Source organism: Tachypleus tridentatus, chromosome 12, assembly GCF_004210375.1.
Source record: "Tachypleus tridentatus isolate NWPU-2018 chromosome 12, ASM421037v1, whole genome shotgun sequence".
Lineage (NCBI taxonomy): Eukaryota > Metazoa > Arthropoda > Merostomata > Xiphosura > Limulidae > Tachypleus > Tachypleus tridentatus.
The window spans coordinates 57,518,352-57,542,892 of record NC_134836.1 but is presented as its reverse complement, the minus strand read 5'-3'; the positions used below and the strand labels follow the sequence as shown (position 1 = coordinate 57,542,892).

At 32.0% G+C, this 24,541-nt stretch overlaps 1 protein-coding gene across 2 annotated transcripts in view; it reads left to right on the top strand.

Moving 5' to 3' along the window:
- LOC143233374 (irregular chiasm C-roughest protein-like) overlaps window positions 1–24,541 on the top strand; it is a 77,400-nt gene that overhangs the window by 29,516 nt on the left and 23,343 nt on the right. For both annotated transcript variants that reach the window (XM_076469559.1, XM_076469558.1), the window contains exons 2-5: window positions 17,308–17,515; window positions 18,719–18,910; window positions 19,924–20,046; window positions 22,463–22,569. In XM_076469559.1, coding sequence (XP_076325674.1) covers window positions 17,392–17,515; window positions 18,719–18,910; window positions 19,924–20,046; window positions 22,463–22,569 — 546 coding nt within the window. In that variant the 5' untranslated portion in view covers window positions 17,308–17,391. The remainder of the gene's footprint in view (window positions 1–17,307; window positions 17,516–18,718; window positions 18,911–19,923; window positions 20,047–22,462; window positions 22,570–24,541) is intronic.

Sequence of the window (24,541 nt, the reverse complement as noted above, 5' to 3'; positions counted from 1 at the left end):
CCTGGTGGAATCACGATTTAACCCATCAAACTCCGATTTTACATGAGACAACATTCTGAATTACTAGCTGTTTTACAGCTGGTTACTGTTTTGTTAAAAACTCATCAAAGTGAAAACGTATTGGTTTGTTAGATTATAGATTTAACAATGAATTGTTCATTAGGAACATTAGACACTTAATATATCGTGAAACACAACAAAGAAAAAACAACTGACTTTACGAAACAATAAAAGAAAAAAAAAACACATGGTCAACCAGACACATACTCTATAGCTGTAGAGTTCAATGTGTTTGTTATTTTTTAAGACAAGTGAAAAAGCGTTTATTTTCACGTCCTTAAAATATTATGCTATTCTTCCTTCGTTTGTTATTATCCCTCGATGGGATTTCAGTAAGTTTAAGAACTTACAACGATAAACCTAAGGTCCGATTCTTCGCGGTAGACACAGCTGATTGCCCAAAGTGGTTTTGTTTCAATAAATCTTAAGTCATAACCTAAGATAACGTAAGAAGGTCGAAACGTTGTTCTCTGTTTTATTAGTAAAAGTGTTATTACCCAGACCAGCCGCCCTGAGATACATTTTTACTTCAAGTGGGTTTCGTCATCACAAACAGTCGTTTCTTATTGGTATAATTGAATATATTTACAGTTGTTTCTGTTAAATGTTGTGTTACAAATTATGTTATATTTATATAGTTCTATATAATATAATATTAGACAGAGACAAAGTCTATAAAATGTTGAAATATTGAATATTCCATGGAATCAAAATACAGATAGTTTTCTTCAGTAGCAATTTTTTTTATAATAGGTAACTAAAGGAAATTTATTATTTCCGAGCTAAATACGTTCATTTGTGAAGGATCGAATCAGTTATATCTGTGTGCGTGAGAACCTATAATGAATAAGTAGATATTTTGCTAAACCTGTTTCGCAAATAAACTGTGTTCTCGCACGATACCTCACGCAACCTCAAGCGTTTGTACGATCCACACAAAACACACAATAGTAATAATAATATGAACAGTTTTTAAGAGAAACCAAATAACCGTGTAACTCAATTAAAAATTTATGCTGAAGAACTTATATGAAATTATCATATATTCACGAGGCTAGAGCCAAGGATTTAGATGTCATTACATTCTGTACTTATATGGTTGTCCCTAAGTTTTTTCGTGTATATCGTTCCTTGGCGCCACATTTCTTTGCGACTTGTGTGAGTATGTTTATGGGGGTGGGGGAGCAATACGTTTGTTAATGTAACCAGTTTTGTGTTTGTCTATATCTAACAATCACATCTGTAACACCTAACGAACTGTGTAAAGAAATCTGTGGAAAACAACTGGACATTTTTTTCACAGGAACCTCTGGATTAAGAAAATTGTATAAATTTAATATTTCTTCTCAACATATTCAGATATCACTAAAATAAAGTGATTTGTTTGTTTTTGAATTTCGCTCAAAGCTACTCGAGGGCTATCTGCACTAGCCGTCCCTAATTTAGCAATGTAAGACTAGAGGGAATGCAGCTATTCATCACCACCCACCGCCAACTCTTTTACCAACGTTACATTATAACGTCCCCACGGCTGAAAGGGCGAGCATGTTTGGTGTGACGGGGATTCGAACCCGCGACCCTCAGATTACGAGTCGAACGCATTAACCCACCTGGCCATGCCGGGCATTAACCATTGTCAAAAGTTACGATAGGCTACTGATTTAGCAAAACTGTCTCTTTAAAAAACCATTTTACCATGAGGCTACGTCAGTTTACCGATTTAATCAAAATGTGTTTTTAAAGAGACCAGTAATTGTAATTAATCCGAGAAAAGACTAAAGTGTGAAATGTCTGGAGAGGTAAAAATTGTAGCGTGATGTGTATCTTGTCGTTAGACTTTCCGTGTAACACTAGAATAGTTTGTTTGTTTGTCACTAAGCGCAAAACTATACAATAAGCCATTTGTTTTGTACCACCATGAATATCAAAACTAACTTAATAATAAGTCCATGAATTTACCGCTAATCCACGGAAAAGTTTACAAGAAAATAAGGATAAAAATGTAACGTTTACAGACAACAGGCTTAATTACACTATGTAACAAATTTTTTACTTTTTCTTGTTCCTTGACAGAAAGTGTTATTTCGCAATTGCTTATGCCTAAAGTAAATGGAAAAGACCTACTTTTCTCTGCAAACTTTGCTTTTGTGACCTGGGTAATGAAATTTGCAAGAACTTTCTGGAATGTTGTAGAACTTACAAGATTATTTAAGAATGTTGTAGAACTTACAAGATTATTCAAGAATGTTGTAGAACTTACGAACTGGTGATGACTAGTTGCCTTCTCTCGAGTCTTACGCTGCAAAATTAGGAATGGCGAGCGCAGATAGCTCTCTTGTAGCTTTGCGAGAAATTCAAAAGAAAGCAAAACCTAAAATTGGATTCATATATTTAAAACTATGAATTATTACCGTCGAGTTTGCACATTATGCAGATCGTAAAGTTATTTTTTGTTCATAAATTATTTGTTTGTTTTTACATTTAGCGCAAAACTACATGAGGGCTATCTGTGCTTTGCCCACCACAAGTATTGGAACCCGGTTCCTAGCGGTGCGAATCCTAAGACTTACCACTGTGTTACTGGTGGGCTATAATAAAGTTAAAACCATCATTGTTTATACCTATGTTGCAAGCTGCATGAAATACACACACACACAAGAACTAGGTGTTATGGAAGTAACACACACACACACAAGAACTAAGTGTTATGGAAGTAACACACACACACACAAGAACTATGTGTTATGGAAGTAACACATACAGAAGAACTAGGTTGGTATGGAAGTAACACACGCACAAGAACTAGGTGTTATGGTTGTAACACACACACAAGAACTAGGTGTTATGGAAGTAACACACACACACTCACAAGAACTAGGTGTTATGGAAGTAACACACACACACACACACACACAAGAACTAGGTGTTATGAAAGTAACACATACACACAAGAACTAAGTGTTATGGAAGTAACACACACACACAAGAACTAGATGTTATGGAAGTAACACACACACAATAACTAGGTGTTATGAAAGTAACACACACACACAAGAACTAGGTGTTATGGAAGTGACACACACACACACACAAGAAATAGGTATTATGGAAGTAACACTCACACACAATAACTAGGTGTTATGAAAGTAACACACACACACAAGAACTAGGCGTTATGGAAGTAACACACACACACAAGAACTAGGTGTTATGGAAGTAACACACACAACAAGAACTAGGTGTTATGGAAGTAACACTCACACACAATAACTAGGTGTTATGAAAGTAACACACACACACAAGAACTAGGCGTCATGGAAGTAACACACACACACAAGAACTAGGTGTTATGGAAGTAACACTCACACACAATAACTAGGCGTTATGGAAGTAACACACACACACAATAACTAGGTGTTATGAAGGTAACACACACACACAAGAACTAGGCGTCATGGAAGTAACACACACACACAAGAACTAGGTGTTATGGAAGTAACACTCACACACAATAACTAGGCGTTATGGAAGTAACACACACACACACAAGAAGTAGGCGTTATGAAAGTAACACACACACACAAGAACTAGGCGTCATTGAAGTAACACACACACAAGAACTAGGTGTTATGGAAGTAACACTCACACACAATAACTAGGCGTTATGGAAGTAACACACACACACAAGAAGTAGGCGTTATGGAAGTAACACACACACACAAGAACTAGGTGTTATGGAAGTAACACACACACAAGAACTAGGTGTTATAGAAGTAATTAAACGTCGGTTATTTTATCGACAATCTCCCAAATATTTAAGCAGCTTCTTTTGTTAACAGGTTAATATGTTAATATGTTCTTATACTCAAAAGCCCGTTTTAAGGTAAAATAAAATCAACGATAAGTTACATTCCAAGTGTCTTCACTTCAAGAAAAAATTACTTTAAAATTTCCTTTGTCGAATATGTACTTATCTATGGAGTATCGTCTAGAAATATCCGGAAGTAAGATATGTCTATGTTCGCTTTACTTAAGTAACAAAGAGAATGGGCTTATGATAGAAGGATGAAAAGCAATTAGATTTAGGAGAGAAAAAAGACACCAAGCGTCTGGTTATCTCAGAAATAGTAAGGAAAAATTAACTGTCAGTTGTACATTTCCCATTTAGAAGCAAGTCACTGTTTTTTTCATATAATACTTGTGCAAGTATGTCAGTTACATTTATTCCTACTAAATTATAAAGAATGTCTACAACTAGGTTCTAGACTTATTGTATTGTAATGAATTTTTTATTTCAATTACACTCTAATAAGAATTGTTTTAAAACATCTTGTTTTAAGATTATAAAGTTCTGAAGGATATATATGTTCTGAGAACCGATTCTTTCAAACGCCAGGGGCTTGGGAAACATTAATCACCAAATCCGGTACATCCGAGAAAATATCCAGCAATCAAAAACGTAAATAAAAATAAAATAATCTATGAACGTGAAAGGATGGGCCAAAAATGGCGTAACGGATCATGTTATTTTAGCTCTGAGTTGCTTTTATCTTAGCAACCTTCGTTGGATAAACTCGAGCCATACAAATACTCTGACATTACTGGATTAGTAATGCCATTATGAATATTTTATTGGAATATGTAGTAGCTTACTATGCAGCGACGTACTAGGTTTACGACCGAAAATGTATCCAGTTTAAAATACAGTACATTATATATAATCTTTATATTCATTACCGGCTTGACTGTTGCTGTTGATCAAAGTAGTTTTCTTGCTTTGATGGAAAGATAGCATTAAACGCTCAGAAAGTTTTAGCAATTGTTGTATAAATCATACGTACTTCTAGGATGTTTGTTTTTCAATTTCTTGCAAATCTACGATAGCCGTCCCTAATTTAGTAATATAAGACTAGAGGAATGACATCTAGTCAACATCACCCACCGCCAACTCTTGGACTACTCTTTTACCAACTAATAGTGGGATTTACCGTACGTGATAAAGCTCCCACGGATCAAAGGGCGTGTGGAACGGGGATTCGAACCCAAGACCCTCGGATTACGAGTCGAACGCTTTAACCACCTGGCCAGCCATACCTAGCCGTGATGTCTGTAAACTAAGACGTCGGTATTAGATATATATTATTTTTGTATCTAATAGCACTTCTGTCCTTCGACTTGTTTGGAATATGACTAAGCGATGTTGCAAGTTCAGGATTTTACTTTAATGACAAGTCATTTCAGTCTATTCTGTGTGGTGGACTACAAATATGCAGCTTGCCTCGTGGTATGATATGTTTATATTACGCACGTAAAAAGCCCACGGAGAGCCAATGATATGTTTACGGACTTACAATACTAAAATCCAAGGTTGGAATCCCCTCGATAGATAGCGCGCAGTAGCTTTGTAATTATGATAAAAAAACAACCTTAATGTGCTGAGTGTTAGCTTTGTAATTATGATAAAAAAAACAACCTCAACGTTCTGAGTGTTAGCTTTGTAATTATGATAAAAAAACAACCTCAATGTGCTGAGTGTTAGCTTTGTAATTATAATAAAAAAAACAACCTCAACGTGCTGAGTGTGTCACCGTTAGGAAATCCAATGAGATTCACACAGTTTTTCTTTATATCATTGTCTCGTCTTCTGCGATCAATAATGTGTATATTGTTGACTACATATACACACATAGCTTGTGATCCATACTTCTGAATACAGAAGTGTTTAGATACGTTTACATTTGGAAAGGAAAACGATTTTTAACCACGTTAGACGGTAATCTTTAGAACTTTAGATAGTTTAGTAAAATGTTAACACGTGTTATGTTCCACAGCAAATGTACATTACAATAATAATGTTTATTTAAGTGAAACCAGAGAGGGCTTGTTTTGTTTTATAATTTGATGATTATCTTTGCTCGACAATGTGTAAACTGTTAATCTCATAAATGCAATGTCTGATTTTGATGAGTCACTCTTTGGGTTAGCGTTATATCTACAAACTTACGGTGTTAAAATTCGAGGTTTGATTACCTGCGGTAGACACAGCATATATCCCAATGTAGATTTTCTGTAAAACACAGAAACAAATAGTATCTAGGATGTAGATCGTTTGTTTTCTTATTTTCGCACAAAGCTAATTTTGCATTGAAAGACTAGAGGGAAGGCAACTAGTCTTCACCACCCACCACCAACTCTTGGGCTACTCTTTTACCAATGAATAGTGGGATTGACCGTCACATTATAACGCCTCCACGGTTGAAAGGGCGAACATGTTTAGTGTGACGAGGATTCAAACCCGCGACCCTCGGATTAGGAGTCGAGTTCCTTAACCACCCGGCCATGTCAGGCAATAGAAAAAGGTATGGTATGTATTATTAGGTTACGTGCAAAGAGCTCTTACTTGTCAAGTTAGAGTTACAAAAGAAGACACGAACAGTTAAAATGAGTTTCAAAAACACAGAAAATTTAAATCAGAAAAAATAAAAAAACATTCTGTTAAATTATTGTTACCGTTTTTTGTTTCATGTTTTTTGACGTTGAACTTACAGTGACTAATTCACACATACCAAATATTTTAATATTCAACGTTGTAAGTATATACAATTTTGTTAAACATCAGAGTACATTACTGTCGGTTCTATATACTACTATCTACGGTAGCTTCCTCATCAAGTTACTTACCTATCCAGTTTGTGAGACTTTTCAACTATCAATTGAAGACTATCTCAGGCTATCTTGTTTGTTTCACAAAACAAAAGATTCCTAATGGCACAGCGGAACGTCTGCGGTCTTATACTACTAGAAACCGGGTTTCGATACCCGTGGTGGATAAAGCACAGATAGTAGCTCTTTATGTAATTTTGTGCATAATAAAACAAACGCAAAACAAAGATAGTCATTTTGATGAAACGCTAACAATGCATCTTGTCTTGGTTGTAATATTAGAGCTTACGTCACACGTCACTGTTTAACAATAGAAATTAAACGCGACGTTAAATGTATTGTTTCTTTTCGTAAAGAATATACCTTAAAAACACGGTTCGTTTGAGCATCAAGTGGAAAAACTGTTCGTTCTCTGAAATCTGTATACCTTCTTTCATGTAAAGCCTCTCTCCTTCAGCGGTTTGTAATTAAGGCATATAAGTAGGAAATCCGAGATTCGATACCACTAATGGGCGCAACACGGATTGCTCATTGTGTAATCCAATAACAAGCTATCTTTTACGTATCTAAATCATGTATTCGTCCACATAAGAATTTTTTTGCTATTCTAATGTTTAATAAGAATTATAACAGTAAACTTATCTTGAGAATAAGGAATTTGGTTTTCTTTAAGTGAGAGAAGTTAACCCTTAAAGGGACCTTTTTAATTTTTGAAGTACTTGAAAAGTTTAGTACAAGTGTCACACTACACACACACACACAGGTAATGTTTCCCAATGAGACAGCGGTAAGTCTATGGATTTACAATACTACAATTTGGGGCTCGTTTATCTGTTGGGTATACAGCAGATAGCAAAATTGGCTTTGCCTTTTTCCTGTGAAAACGAATTTACTATTATGGTTTCTTGTATTGTGGATTTACTATAAAACAAACAAACACATATGACTGAGATAATGATAAACTCTGATATTTCAATTCCCCACACCAGTACCATTAATAGATGTATGTAGAGAATTAAAATAACACGACGTATGTTGGAATTCTTGCTTATGACTGTCAGACTCATGCCGTACAACGTATACCGCTAATACCAATAACACAGTTTTATACACAAAGATTTAGAAGAGACTTAATCATGGATTAGCGCCATTTCAAGTTGGATATATTTTTTTTAGTTTTTACAATTAATTATTATTAAATTATATTATACAATGAATTATTATTTTTGGATAATTATTGAACGTAGTTCAAGTGTTTGGGCGAATTTTTGTATATCAGAACAAACGTGATTCTAAGGATTTATTAAGAGTTGTAAGTTGTCTATCTTGCTGTTATCATGCCTTAAGTGATTATGACGAAAAGCCATCCATACAATGTCGTGCAGGAAGAGGCAGTCCATTGTACTGAAACTGACTCATGTCACACATCACCGTTATCCGTCTACTTAACATGAAATATGAATAGAACGTCGGAATGCCAGGGAACTGACAGAAAAAAAATGATCTTACGGAACAAATACGCTCTTTTTTTTTGCTCTTATGTTTGTTTGTTTTTTTGTTTTTCTGGAATTTCGCACAAAGCTACTCGAGGGCTATCAGTGCTATCCGTCCCTAATTTAGCAGTGTAAGACTAGAGGGAAGGCAGCTAGTCATCACCACCCACCGCCAACTCTTGGGCTACTCTTTTACCAACGAAAAGTTGGATTGACCGTCACATTATAACGCCCCCACGGCTAGGAGGGCGAGCATGTTTTAGCGCGACGCGGGCACGAACCCCCGATCCTCGGATTACGAGTCGCGCGCCTTATGCGCTTGGCCATGCCGGGCCTTGCTCTTATGAGGAAATTAGAAGTTGCACTCAAAGTAGTGAAATCCCAACACACAATCATAGAAAACGGTTAATGAAGCTTATATCTGTGGCCCGGCATGACCAGGTGGGTTAAGGCGTTCGACTCGTAAGCTGACGGTCGCGGGTTCGAATCCCCGTCGTAACAAACATGCTCGCCTTTTCAGCCATGGGGGCGTTATAATGTGATGGTCAATCCGACTATTCGTTGGTAAAAGAGTAGCCCAAGAGGTGACGGTGGGTGGTGATGACTAGCTGCCTTCCCTCTAGTCTTACACCGCTAAATTAGGGACGGCTAGCGTAGGTACCCCTGTGTAGCTCTGCGCGAAACTAAAAAACAAACAAACAAATTTATACCTGATTGTACCAAAACAACAACTTGGTGAATAATAATATTATTACATATTTTTTATTCGATCGCGGTAAAAATATATTTTAATCTATCTTTTCAGAACATCACTAAAGAAATAATCACCATTTTGTTACGTAAAGCAAGTGGTTAACTACTTGTAAGAAATACACTCAGTCAGTCTTACGAAACTTCATTCATGTATTGTCAAGTTTAATTTGGTAAACATTCGTCCAGTCAGTCCTGCCAAAAGTAATTCATGTATTATCAGGTTTTATTTAACAAACCTTTGTCTCGTCAGTCTTCCATGACAATACCCGTGTTTTGTTAGGCGTAATAGAATAAATAGTTCACTATACAGCCCTTATCAAAGTTAACATGAGTGCAGTATTAAATGTTACAAAGTAAACATTCGTTCTGTCAAACTTTATGCACGTGTTTAGTTAGGTTGTTCGGATAAAACACATCTGCAGTCATTCCATATGCTGTAATGTACATGTTTGACGAGATTTTGTTAACTGAGTATTTGTTCATTGTCAAACCTGATACGCATGTTTTGACGGATGTAATGAAATATGCAATAACCGACTTAATACAAAATGAGTTAAAAGAAATGAAGCTTTCAGTTCATTACTGTTCACGCATAGTGTGGCCTACGAAACTTATCTCATTAAATATAAGATACGACGGAACAGAATTTATAGATGTCATTGAGTTTAGAAAAGGATGATAAAATAGTACTCTGATGGCATCTAGCTGAATGTTAACTGTCTACTGCAGAAACACAAGTACAGATGATGACGTTCCGAAAGTCTTTCGTCTTTAGATTTCAGCTAAATTTAATCATGAATCGTCAGCTACACAATCTATCAAATACTTTTTTTGATGAAATCTAAAAATTTGAGTTTTCAAACAAATACCTAGAGGTAACTAATCTCTTAATTTTTGTTTCTTAATTGGAAGAGGAAGTGGTACTCCTAAAACAATAGTGTACCAGATATATTTCCAATAATAATGTACCACATATGTTTCCAATACTATTCTAATATATATATATATATATGTTTCCAATAATATTGTAATGTATATATATATGTTTCCAATACTATTGTAATATATATATATATGTATGTTTCCAATACTATTGTAATATATATATGTATGTTTCCAATACTATTGTAATATATATATATGTATGTTTTCAATACTATTGTAATATATATGTATGTTTTCAATACTATTGTAATATATATGTATGTTTCCAATACTATTGTAACATATATATATATGTATGTTTTCAATACTATTTTAATATATATATGTATGTTTCCAATACTATTGTAATATATATATATATATGTTTCCAATAATATTGTAATGTATATATATATATGTTTCCAATACTATTGTAATATATAATATATATATATATATATATATATATATATATATACATATATGTTTCCAATACTATTGTAATATATATATGTATGTTTCCAATACTATTGTAATATATATATGTATGTTTTCAATACTATTGTAATATATATATATATGTTTCCAATACTATTGTAACATATATATATGTATGTGTTTCCAATACTATTTTAAATACTATATATATGTATGTTTCCAATAATATTGTAATATATATATAAGTATGTTTCCAATAATATTGTAATATATATATAAGTATGTTTCCAATACTATTGTAATATATATATGTATGTTTCCAATACTATTGTAATATATATATATGTATGTTTTCAATACTATTGTAATATATATGTATGTTTTCAATACTATTGTAATATATATGTATGTTTCCAATACTATTGTAACATATATATATATGTGTATGTTTTCAATACTATTTTTAATATATATATGTATGTTTCCAATACTATTGTAATATATATATATATATGTGTTTCCAATAATATTTTAATATATATATGTATGTTTCCAATACTATTGTAACATATATATATGTATGTTTCCAATACTATTTTAATATATATAAGTATGTTTCCAATAATATTGTAATATATATATAAGTATGTTTCCAATAATATTGTAATATATATATGTATGTTTCCAATACTATTGTAACATATATATATATATTTAGTTTCCAATACTATTTTAATATATATATATACATATATATGTTTCCAATACTATTGTAATATATATATGTATGTTTCCAATACTATTGTAATATATATATGTATGTTTCCAATACTATTTTAATATATACATGTATGTTTCCAATACTATTGTAATGTATGTATATTTATGTTTTAAATACTATTGTAATATATATATATATATATATGTTTTCCAATACTATTGTAATATATATATATATGTATGTTTCCAATAATATTGTAATATATATATATGTATGTTTCCAATACTATTGTAATATATATATATATATATATATGTTTCCAATACTATTGTAATATATACATGTATGTTTCCAATACTATTGTAATGTATGTATATTTATGTTTTAAATACTATTGTAATATATATATATATATATGTTTCCAATAATACTGTAATATATATATATATATGTATGTTTCCAATACTACTGTAATATATATATATATATATATGTTTCCAGTACTATTGTGATATATATATATGTATGTTTCCAATAATATTGTAATATAATATATATATGTTTCCAATACTATTGTAATCTATATATTTCCAATAATCATGCATAATATATCTTTCCCATAAACTAGTAATGCACTAGATAATTGTTCCAATAATTTCCAATTTCAAACAGAAAACATATAAATTAAACACTTTGAAAATAAGTTTTCAAAAGTTTTTTTAATTTATATATTTTTAAACTTTACAAATAAAGTAATTAATTAATTAACAAACGTTTACATCTCGTTCTTATAATTTTATTTTCGTTACATTTGTCGAGAACCCAATGTTAATAAAAGTGAAATAAAAAAAATTAACAAAGGAGTATAAACCATTCGGCCCGCCACAGCCAAGTGGATAAGACACTCGACTCATAATCTGAGGGTCGCGGGTTCGAATCTCCGTTACACCAAACGTGCTCGCCTTTTCAGCCGTGGGGGCGCTATAATGTAACGGTCAATCCCACTATTCGTTGATAAAAGTGTAGCCCAAAAGTTGTCAGTGGGTGGTGATGACTAGCTGCCTTTCCTCTAGTCTTATACTGCTAAATTAGGGACAGCTAGCGCAGATAGCCCTCGTGTGGCTTTTCGCGAAATACAAAGCAAACGAAAAAGAGAACACATAAACTGCTCTACTCTTGTTAAATAAACCTTTCGTGACCGGTTTTAACCAGTTCTCTCGTTTTTTCTGTATTTTCTTCCCCAGCCACAAATCACTCACTATAATCCTTCCCATAATATGTTAACTTCCAAGGGGACATAATAGGTCTTAAGAACCCCCTTTTGCTAAAATTAGCTTTAGAAGATGAAACAGTGAGAGAGTTTCCTCCCCTTATTTGGATTTTCTATTAATATTTTGGTTTCTACCGACCGGAAGTATTTGACAATTTAATCTTATACTTAATGGAGGGACAAGTTAATGCCTTTTGTACCTAAAATGTGTCTGTTAAAGGATTTTACTATCGCAAAGGAGTCTTCCTCTTGGTCCTGGACTTTATAAAAAAAAGCACGAGTTAGTATTATGATAAATATCACTAAAACCCTAACTTTCACACAATTTATTTATAATATAATTTATTATTATTACAGTATTTCTTATTATCTTACCAACGGTTTTGTATGAGGTTTAAGAACTCAATATATATACATAAAACACATACATAAAACACAGTAAGCAACGAACGACGGTCAGGTAACTTTGTAGGAAGAGGTACTGGAAAATGTCGTGTCGATGGGGATTCTTTCTGTTACCCATTTTAACTCCAAGCAGCTCTTAATGTTCTTCTACAGTGTTTCACGTGATTAATTAATAGAAGGTCATTGGAAGCGTGTTTAACTAAACGGTTCTTCATATCAGCCTCATGATGGCTGTTGGAGAAAACTTCATCTGAATTTATGTATTACTGTAATAGTAGCAGCCATCTTGCGCTAGCACATTGTGGTATTTGACATTTGTGTGTCGTCCCCACTTTATACGTATGTTGTGTTATAAAGAGTTTAAAATGAATGTAAATGTTGCAAGTATTCCACACTCAACAAAGTTTTAAAATTCACAAAGCAGGAAAAATAGGAGAAAAAAATACGTTTTATTTAAAAACAATGTTTCGCACTTGTTAACGTGACGTCATAGGTATTTGGCACAATTTTACACGATAATTAAATACACCCATTTGATGACGTCACAAATATAACTTTGTGCTTAGCGTAAGTATACACCTACTTGATTTCGCGTAAAGCTACACGAGGGCTATCTACGCTAGTCGTCCCTAAGTTAGTAGTGTAAGACTAGAGGGAAGGCAGCTAGTCATCACCACCCACCGCCAACCTTTGTTTATTATTAAGCACAAAGCTACACAGAGAGCTGTGCTATAGGGAAGCTTGATTTGTCTTCGTGTGGTTGTCACAGACTCACACTGCTTTAATTGTTTTAATTTTGACATACCGATTATTCAAAAGCCTCATTGTTAATTAAAAAATTAATTGGTTCCGTTTTATGAAGAGAAGCAGAATAAATAAACTAAAATGAAAATTTAGTCAAATTTTATCAGTTTAGAGAACAATAGAATATTTTTAATGGATTTAGGACATTACTAACAACCGTACGATTAGTCGTTTTACGAAAAACGTGAATTTGTGTTTTCTGTTTCTTTTAAGCAATGAGTTTAGAGGCACATTTTTCCTTCTTTTTAGACCATATACATTTATCAGACAGCTACCATTATACGCTGATAAATCACGTAACGTTTTGTTCTGCTTTGGTTATTGATCTCTGAGCATTGTTGTGCCACAAATGTTATCTATGCAGATCAGAAGTAACACAAGGTTGCTTGCTTCACCGATATTTAAGCAGGGTTGCTAGTGCGTGAAATTCGGTGGAAACAAGTAACGAAAGTCTTGAATAATAAATGAATTAAACGTTTTATAATATTTCCATAATTTCACCTACATAGTAACACGTTTTTCTTTAAGGTAATAATATGAAATCAAGTTGAATTTTTTTTTATTGAACATGGATTATTTTAGTAATTATTACAACTTTCTGAGTGTGTGTGTTTTTTTTTGAAAATAACATTATGAAAGAAATTTAAAGGTTCGATAAGATTGGTATCGATTTTCCAGAGCTACAAAAAGACAGCTGTATTTTGTATTTTCCCCTGTATTTACGTTTTTAAGTCGTAGTTACGCATCATGGTAACTTTCAGCACTAAGTCTTACGAGGCACGTCTTATTTAAACGTTTTGCTAAATAAGCGTGATCCGGCATGGCCAAGCGTGTTAAGGCGTTCGACTCCTAATGTGAGGGTCGCGGGTCCGAATCCTGGTCGCACCAAACATGCTCGCCCTCGCAGCCGTGGGGGCATTATAATGTGACGGTCAATCCCACTATTCGTTGGTAAAAGTGTAGCCCAAGAGTTGACGGTGGGTGGTGATGACTAGCTGCCTTCTCTCTAGTCTTACACTGCTAAATTAAAGGCGGCTAGCGCAGATAGCCCTCGTGTAGCTTTGCGTGAAATTCAAGAACAAACACGATTTTGCCAGTGATAAGAAAACGAAAGAGATGCGAAGTCAGGCATTTAAAGCGAATTTACAAGTTTTATTTTCATTGTAAATAAAACACATTTCTGTGTTGTTAATTTGTTTTGGAATTTCGCACAAAGCTACTCGAGGGCTATCTGTGCTAGCCGTCCCTAATTTAGCAGTGTAAGACTAGAGGGAAGGCAGCTAGTCATCACCACCCACCGCCAACTCTTGGGCTACTCTTTTACCAACGAATAGTGGGATTGACCGTCACATTATAACTCCCCCACGGCTGGGAGGGCGAGTATATTTGGCGCGACTCGGGCGCGAACCTGTGACCCTCAGATTACGAAGCACACGCCTTAACGCGCTAGGCCGTGTTGTTAATACGTTATAGTAACTAGCAATTATAATATCCTAATTTAATGACCATTAGAAAATTATTTTATCTTATCACGATTTTGGAATCAAGTTGAACAGATTCTGTGGTCCAGAAAGTGAATACACGAAGAATAAGACGACAGTGGAAGTTATTTACGAATACGGTTTCTCTTTATTTTCGTTATATATTACATAGATGAAGTAAAGCTTTACTTTATGTAGCTACCAGCATGTTGTTTCATTAATCGTGGTTCTATATATGTGAACCTGACGATGACCGAAGAAGGTCGAAACGTTGTTCGCTCCTCTATGTAAAATATTTTCTCAGCCCAAACGAGCCGTTTTTACATATATATTTCTCTACAAGTGGGTTTTCTCGACATCACTGATCGTGGTTCTACCTATTAAACTTCGTTTTCGAATATTATACTATTATACTATCTCACCATTCAAATGATTTAGTGTAGAATGGTTATTTATGATTGTTAGACAATTCTTTTCGTCTTAAAGCTGTTTATTTTGAATTTCGCGCAAAGTTACACGAGTGTTATCTGCGATAGCCGTCCAGGGCTACTCTTTTACCAACGAATAGTGGAATTCACGGCCATATTATAACGCTCGACGGCTGAAAGGGGCGAGGATGTTTGGTATGAGGGAGATTCGATTTCGCGATCCTCAGATTATGAGTCTGGCTTCCTACCCACCTGGCCATGCCAGGCCCTTTGTCTTAAAGCTGTCCAGATTTAGGTAATAATTTCGTCTTTTTTAAAAATAAATAACCAATGTAATCTTGTAGTACTATATTTAACACTTTGAGACTAGTATTTATAAAATTACCTCTGGAAGATAATATTTTAGTATTTAGTATGATTGTATAATGTTTTTGTCTAGCTTCAAAATATACAGTAATTTTTTCTTCTCATGTTTACCGTACGAAACAACTATCAACGTTCAGTGTAATTTTCATCCCTGTTATCATTATAAATGAATGCACAAAGTATTATACTAAAACTTTTCATCATTTCTTACGCTCGACTTCTGGTGAAAGCTCGGTGGTTAAGGCCTAACACATCAAATGTTATTTTTATGCTGAACGCCTCTAATGGCTACCAGATGTCGTTGTTTGTAATAAAACTAGCTTCTCAGATAACTATTGTTTGAAAACTAACCTAATATTATTTTTTAGAAATTATAAGATTGGAACTTGTACTCAATGAAATTGAAAAAAACAAAACAAAAAAAGTGGACCATCAACAGTCGTACCCAGTTGTGATAATCCACAATGGCAGAAATTGTCTACATACCACAAGCAACAGACAATACGCAACACAACAGAGAAATATTTCCCCCTTAAGATTTGATCCAAGATGTCTTCAAGAAATATTCCTCAACCATTGCATACTATAAGCAAGTAGAGAACGAAATCGGTAAAGATGCAACTCCATACGAGTATATACGTCTAAAACTACAAGACGTATTGCTTATGGACGTTTTGAAATCAGTTTGTTCAAACTAACCATAAGTATCCGTTATCTTCACTCACGAAAGGCATTATGAAAACATGCAGGGAGGAGTTATGTGCTTTAGACATGACAGTTTTACGACTGAGTATTTTCCAATTGAAACTACACAGCAGAGTTATTTATAGGTAGATAATGAGTAGACCCGAACAGTGGTGATACAAGAGAGTCAAACATAGTCAATATATCGCAATAAACGTCTTTTTATATCAATAATTTATTATATATTCAAATAGTTTCATAATTTAAATTGTTTATATTCAGCCTAGTTTTTAATCATTAGCTGCCGATAACGTATTATTATTATTGTATTTGTTTTTCTTAGAGTTAACTAATACAGAACGATAATAAAAACGGTGTAATATTTAAAATGATTGCGTCTTAAAATGTTTATCAATAAAGGTTTGAATATGTTACAGGACGTTTCTTAAATTGCTACAGAAATGGTCAGTATGTGTTACGTCAATTTCAACCAATATATCACGTCTTTCTTTAATTGAAGCTATTGTGATCGCCATGTGTTTTAAATAATTTCCGCTAATTTTTGCATTATTCTGCAGAGTTTTTTTTATCAATAATTATAACAGTTTCAGTTATTATATCTAAGTACAAACTTTTTTTACTCTTCGAGAATCTTTCTATAACTAGGAGAAATTCCACGTGTTTGGATAAGTTGTTGCTACAAATAGTCAGACATCAAGCGAACGATATCCTAAATTAACCACTAATATCAAATTTCAAGTCAAAACTAACACTAACTCCTTGTATTTCATTACAAAAACATATTTTATCTCATCAGGTACAGTTCACTTCTTTAGTATCTCACAAGCCAAAATATCACTCTACCGACAATACTAAAGTGAAGGAAGATTACTTCCCAACAATGTTCTTTGCTGGTGGAGTCATAGGGTCTAATGGAAGAAGCCGGTTTTCCTCTCCATTTGTTCTACTTCAAGTGGGTTTACTGGTATGCTTTCAGATGGCGCTATCTGTCGGATCTCCAGCAGGTAAGGTCAAGACTTGGTGATTTCGTCAATTGCTAAAAATTTTTATGTACTTAACATTAATTATTGAAACGTGAGGTACTTTTATAATGATGTTTCATTTTAGCTTTTGGACAAACGGATGCGATTAAATATATATTTTTTTTGTTTTCAGAAATAAAACCCAACCTTGATATAGACGTATTACAATAAACTTGTGTTGAAATTATGACTTTGGTTTCGAATTAAAATATAAACTGAAACCGTTTCTATTTAGTATGTAAACATTTAAATACGAAAGTTTTTCAGACGTTAATGTCACCAAGTAAACTTAACTTCACTAGTTTTTCATACTTTAATATTTATAAAAACTTCCTTCGAAAAGACCTTAACTAATAATTCCTAACCCTAATGAGTGTTTGTGTTCGAAATGATAACCTCACTGACACACATTTATTTATATATTGCTTTAATAAAACATAGTACAAACTTTTGGGGTAGGTTGTTTTCTCGATTAACGCTTTATTTAAACTTCTTTCACAAATATTATACGTAATACGATCAATATGAGCACATTTTTTGCATATGTTATTTGTAACCTTTATTTTTTCTGCATATGTTATTTGTAACCTTTATTTTTTCTGCATATGTTATTTATAACCTTTATTTTTCTGCGTATATTATTGATAACGTTTACTTTGTCCAAGGTGTTATCTGTAATCTTTATTTTATCTACAAATGTTATACATAACCTTTAATTTGTTTACAGTTGTAACTTATCATTTTTATTTTATCTATATATGTTATTTATAACCTTTATTTTGTCTACAGTTGTAACTTATCATTTAATCTTTATGTTATTTATAACCTTTATTTTGTCAAAGTGTTTATCATTTTTATTTTATCTATATATGTTATTTATAACCTTTATTTTGTCTACAGTTGTAACTTATCATTTTTATTTTATCTATATATGTTATTTATAACCTTTATTTTGTCTACAGTTGTAACTTATCATTTTTATTTTATCTATATATGTTATTTATAACCTTTATTTTGTCTACAGGTATTATTTATAACCGTCACTTTATCTACAGACGCTATTTACATCCTTTATTTTGTGTCTACAAATGTTATTTATGAACTTTATTTTGTGTCTACAAATGTTATTTATGAACTTTATTTTGTGTCTACAAATGTTATTTATGAACTTTATTTTGTGTACAGATGTTGTTCAACAAACGTTTGCTATCCAGCCTGCAGACCGCACAGCCATTATAGGTGATACAATTGTACTACCATGTCGAGTGTTACACAAGAAGGGATCTCTACAGTGGACGAGAGATGGGTTTGGACTTGGTTCTGAGAGATCACTAGCAGGGTTTCCTCGATACTCTATGGTCGGTAGCGACGAGGAAGGTGAATGTTATAACAATCAATCATGATTTATAATCCTCACAAAAATCAATCAATCATGATTTGTAATCCTTCCAAAAAACAATCAATCATGATTTATAATCCTCCCAAAAATCAATCAATCATAAGTTGTAATCCTCCCAAAAATCAATCAATCATGATTTATAACCCTCCCAAAAATCAATCAGTCATGATTTGTAATCCTCCTAAAAATCAATCAATCATGATTTGTAATCCTCCCAAAAACAATCAATCATGATTTACAATTCTTCCCAAAACAATTAATCTTGATCTACAATACTCATAAAAAACAACGAACCTTGATTTATAATTCTCCCTTAAAACAATCATTCTTGAGTTAAAATCCTCCTAAAATTTTTGAACCATCTAATATACAATATTATATACTTTTCTTTGTGAATATGTGGAACTGTAAAAAAAAATTCAAGATTAATAATGAAGAAATAACTCTAGCAATTTTAAACCACAGCTTATAATTATTTAAAACACAGGCTATAATTCTTTAAAAAATAATTATGTTTGCAAAGAGACAAAACGTTTATTATCTCAGTTACTTAAACGCATTAATGTTTAATGAAATTATTTTTGGAATAATTTTCTTTCGAACGCTTGAACTCAATTTTATCTCATAAAATACTTACGTGCCAACACATTATTTTCAAACCATTTGTATATACTAAAATTAACTAATTATTTTTTATAAAATAACACTATCAGACTTTGTTTGCTGGAAATAATTTGATAAACATAGTTTAGCTGGCTGTTTAATAACGATTGCTAATTAATTTTTACCATTAATTTCAATATTAAAGTATATATTACAATAACTAAAATTCAGCAACAATAGCATATTTTGATCCAAAGATCTAGTGTGATAAAGCATATATCTTGAGTAAATATAAACATTATTTTATACATTCTAAATTATCCGAACTATTTAATATGTAAATGGTTTTATTACCATCGTATATATATTTATAATGTCACTCCTATAGGGGATTTCTCACTACAAATTACAAATGTAAGCCTGGAAGATGACGCAGTGTTTCAGTGTCAGGTTGGAGCTTCTGACATGGTTAAGGGTATTCGATCTCGAAGTGCTGTCTTCACGGTGTATGGTAAGACTGGTTGTTCAGTATTGCTTCTAACAGACAAGAAATCTCTTTCACGTGATAAATTATGCTTAAGCTTTGATTTATCCTATTTATAGAGTTATTTATAATTTTTTGTTGTTGGTTCTTACATGCAAAGATATCTGTGTTCACCTTTGGGAATTAAACCTCAGACTTCAAAACTGTAATATTATGAGTCTGAAGCCACTGGAGATCCTGTAGTCTTATATTCAAAAGTTACAAGTTAATATTATTAAAATTAATTTGATATGACATATTATTTTATAAAATTAACATGTATGATATATGAAAATTATTAGGATTAGACTGTATCGTAAAAGTTCTGTAAAACTCTAATCTTTTTAAAAAGAATTATTTTATAAACTTGTCTTTCATAATAGAGACTCTTCTTAAAGTAACTTAACTCTATAGCGATACAAAACATTTTGATATCCACAAGTTACAAATGTCTCAGTTATGTATAAGGCCGTTTCACAATACAGAATACAATATGTCACGTATTATGAAAAAGGATTTTCATACTTCAATTTCATATTTTTACGAGATTAAAGTTGCAATAATAAATAATATATATATGTTTCTCCCTCTCTCTCTGACATGACCACATATACAGTACTGCATCCATAAAGAGATTACTACATTTCCGACTAAACAATTTTGCATCTATTAAAAAAATTAGAACTTTACGGCTATTAATGGCTCAATAAATAAATCTTCTTTGTTATCTGATACGGACGCCAGATTTTTAATATAAATGCTCGAGAAAATTAATTCCAAACAAAGTTAATCCTCTTAAACAGACGTCTCTGTTAAGTAACTTACGTTTGATAACCATTCTTATCAGCGTCACCGACTGAGATGAGCACTTCGAACCTTGCTGTGAAAGCTGAAGAAATGACATACGACCATTTGCTATTCTTCCTCTTAAACAGATTACGTCAACAACGTAGTTTAATGTTCTGTACTCCTACTGATGTAGTTTTATGATAGTAAAACAGCAAGATTCATCATCAATTAGTCGTTAGTTTTATTTTAAAACTCAGAGGAGGAAATCAGACATTTTCTAACATTAAAATGCAGTCCAGTAAATCGTGGCAAATTTAAAAACGACAACGAATATATCGAACAAGGTGTGTTTTATGTAATAAATCCATTATTTTTATTAATGATGAGGTTTTACATCTGAAAATATGTGGTGAATAAAATTGGAAAGATGTGTGAGAAATATAGATGATCTAAGTTTGTGATAGTTTTATTCTACTCGGTGTTTATGTGTTATGATATTAATTAACTTTCTCATCTAATAATACCAATGAATAAACGTGATAGTATCACTTAATAAACACCAAATTATGATATATTAGAAACGTAAAAGGTAACATAACTAAAGTACACAAGCATAATGGGTGAAAGCACATAATAAAACTAAACTTTCTGAAGAATACATTCAGAACATGAACACGCTTATTCTTATGGTGATTTTACATCTAACCACAAAATCATAACAATACTTATGTCGTGTACCTTTGAAGCAGATAATAATCCCAGTGTAAAAAATAAAATGGTTTAATTAGAAATTCGCTGAAAATGTGCAAAAAGTGTGTTGTTTTGTTATATTGAGATAGGAGTAGAAAATTCTCACTAATAATCCTTATATCTACCAATAAATGATATCTCTCCAAATGACAAACATGTTTTGTTAGAAAAAAATAGCAAACAATATGAAGACAAATTTTGTCATCTGGTTAGATTAACACGCTAACAACAGTTGTTTTCTTAATTATTCACTGATGTTTCCAGAGTTATAATTATAGGAAAGGAAACTGATGTTAGTTGTTGTTTAATTTAATACCATGAACATTTACGATGTGATAAAATACTTTAATTGAAACAATAATTTAAGAATTATGGGATTTCACAGTGGATACGTATGATATGTGTAATATACAGAACTAATGCGTTATTGTACTTTTCTCTAAGTGATGAGAATCATATACAGGGTGTTGGGAAAGCCACTGTGCACTTATATATTTATTAACAGACATGTTTCAATATAGAATACAGGAGGTAAATATGAATGAAAATTATAAACAATGTTGAAAGTGACCCCCGTTGGCATCAATACAGGCTTGGATCCTTCTTATATTGTTTTTAAACACCGCTATCACTTGCTGGCTTGAAATAGACTGAATGGACATATGATTACAAAACTGCACAGTGACTTTCCGAACACCCTGTATTATTCATAAAATAACAACAACCAAAAATAGCGTGCAATAATCTTCGTGTGGTCGAACGTAAAGGTATAATACTTATAACAACATATTGTAACACTCATGTTTTATAGTTAAATAATTACGCAATTCAGAATTTGATAAAATATTAACATTTTGTTTTGAAGTCCCCCCAGAACCCCCTAGGATACTTCAACAAGATTATATGGAAACTACTGCTGGTATGTTAGTGGAACTGACATGTGAATCTAACGGAGGAAAACCGACTGCCGAGGTATGTGTACTCTAGATAAGTGTGTTGTGAGAACATGGTGAAAGTTCCAATTGGTAAGAATATCTCTTGTAAAGAATTACGTATCGATGTTTCAGACATCTTTTGAAAAAGATAAAATCAAAACGATTCCTTGCTTTATAATTTACAAATAACGTTTTATCAACATTAACCGAATTGTTAAACATTTAGGTAGCGATTATTAGATGTTAGCAAACAATTCCAGATCCAAATATGAAAATATACATAGCTGTTATCGTCAGAAATAATGTTTCAAATAAAAAAACACTAAAACGTTAATACATAAATGTGTTAAATTCGAATTCTTTGTTACTTTGTGTTTTTGATTGATCGTAAGTCTACCTATAATGAGTCTTTGAAGAATCAATTGAAACAAACTTACAACCATTACAAACTCAACTTTTTTATAACTGTCATATGGATAGCGTAAACGAGGTATGTATTGACCTGGATTGATTTTTCCGGCCAGGGTTATAATTAACAAAACAGTCAAGGCAGTTTAAACTATTTATTCTGCAGTGAGAGCTACACTGTTTTCTACCTAGCTTGTTTCAGTAGTTTTAACCACATGGCTAAGATAACTGTGTTAGTGGACACTTAGTAGGAAAAGTCCAGACAATTCAAGCATGAAGTGACCTCCATTAGGCAAGTCAGTCGTATAATATTTAGCACTTTGTTATATGTACGATCACATGGTTAATAGTTTAATATTGATGTTTTAAACTATGATGTATGTATGTTCACATGGTTAATAGTGTAATATTGATGTTTTAAACTGTGATATATTTATGTTCACATGGTTAATAGTGTAATATTAATGTGTTCACATGGTTAATAATGTAATATTGATGTTTTAAACTGCGATATATGTATGTTAACATGGTTAATAGTGTAATATTGATGTTTTAAACTGCGATATATGTATGTTCACATGGTTAATAGTGTAATATTGATGTTTTAAACTGCGATATATGTATGTTCACATGGTTAATAGTGTAATATTGATGTTTTAAACTGCGATATATGTATGTTCACATGGTTAATAATGTAATATTATTTATGTTCACATGGTTAATAGTGTAATATTAATGTTTTAAACTGCGATATATGTATGTTCACATGGTTAATAGTGTAATATTAATGTTTTAAACTGTGATATATTTATGTTCACATGGTTAATAATGTGATAATATTAATGTGTTTTAAACTGCGATATATGTATGTTCACATGGTTAATAGTGTAATATTAATGTTTTAAACTGTGTTGGTTAATAATGTAATATTGATGTTTTAAACTGTGATGTTCAACATGGTTAATAATGTAATATTGATGTTTTAAACTGTGATATATTTATGTTCACATGGTTAATAATGTAATATTGATGTTTTAAACTGCGATATATGTATGTTCACATGGTTAATAGTGTAATATTGATGTTTTAAACTGCGATATATGTATGTTCACATGGTTAATAGTGTAATATTGATGTTTTAAACTGTGATATATTTATGTTCACATGGTTAATAGTGTAATATTGATGTTTTAAACTGCGATATATGTATGTTCACATGGTTAATAATGTAATATTGATGTTTTAAACTGTGATATATTTATGTTCACATGGTTAATAGTGTAATATTAATGTTTTAAACTGCGATATATGTATGTTCACATGGTTAATAGTGTAATATTAATGTTTTAAACTGCGATATATGTATGTTCACATGGTTAATAATGTAATATTGATGTTTTAAACTGCGATATATGTATGTTAACATGGTTAATAGTGTAATATTAATGTTTTAAACTATGATGTATGTATGTTCACATGGTTAATAGTGTAATATTAATGTTTTAAACTATGATGTATGTATGTTCACATGGTTAATAGTGTAATATTAATGTTTTAAACTATGATGTATGTATGTTCACATGGTTAATAGTGTAATATTA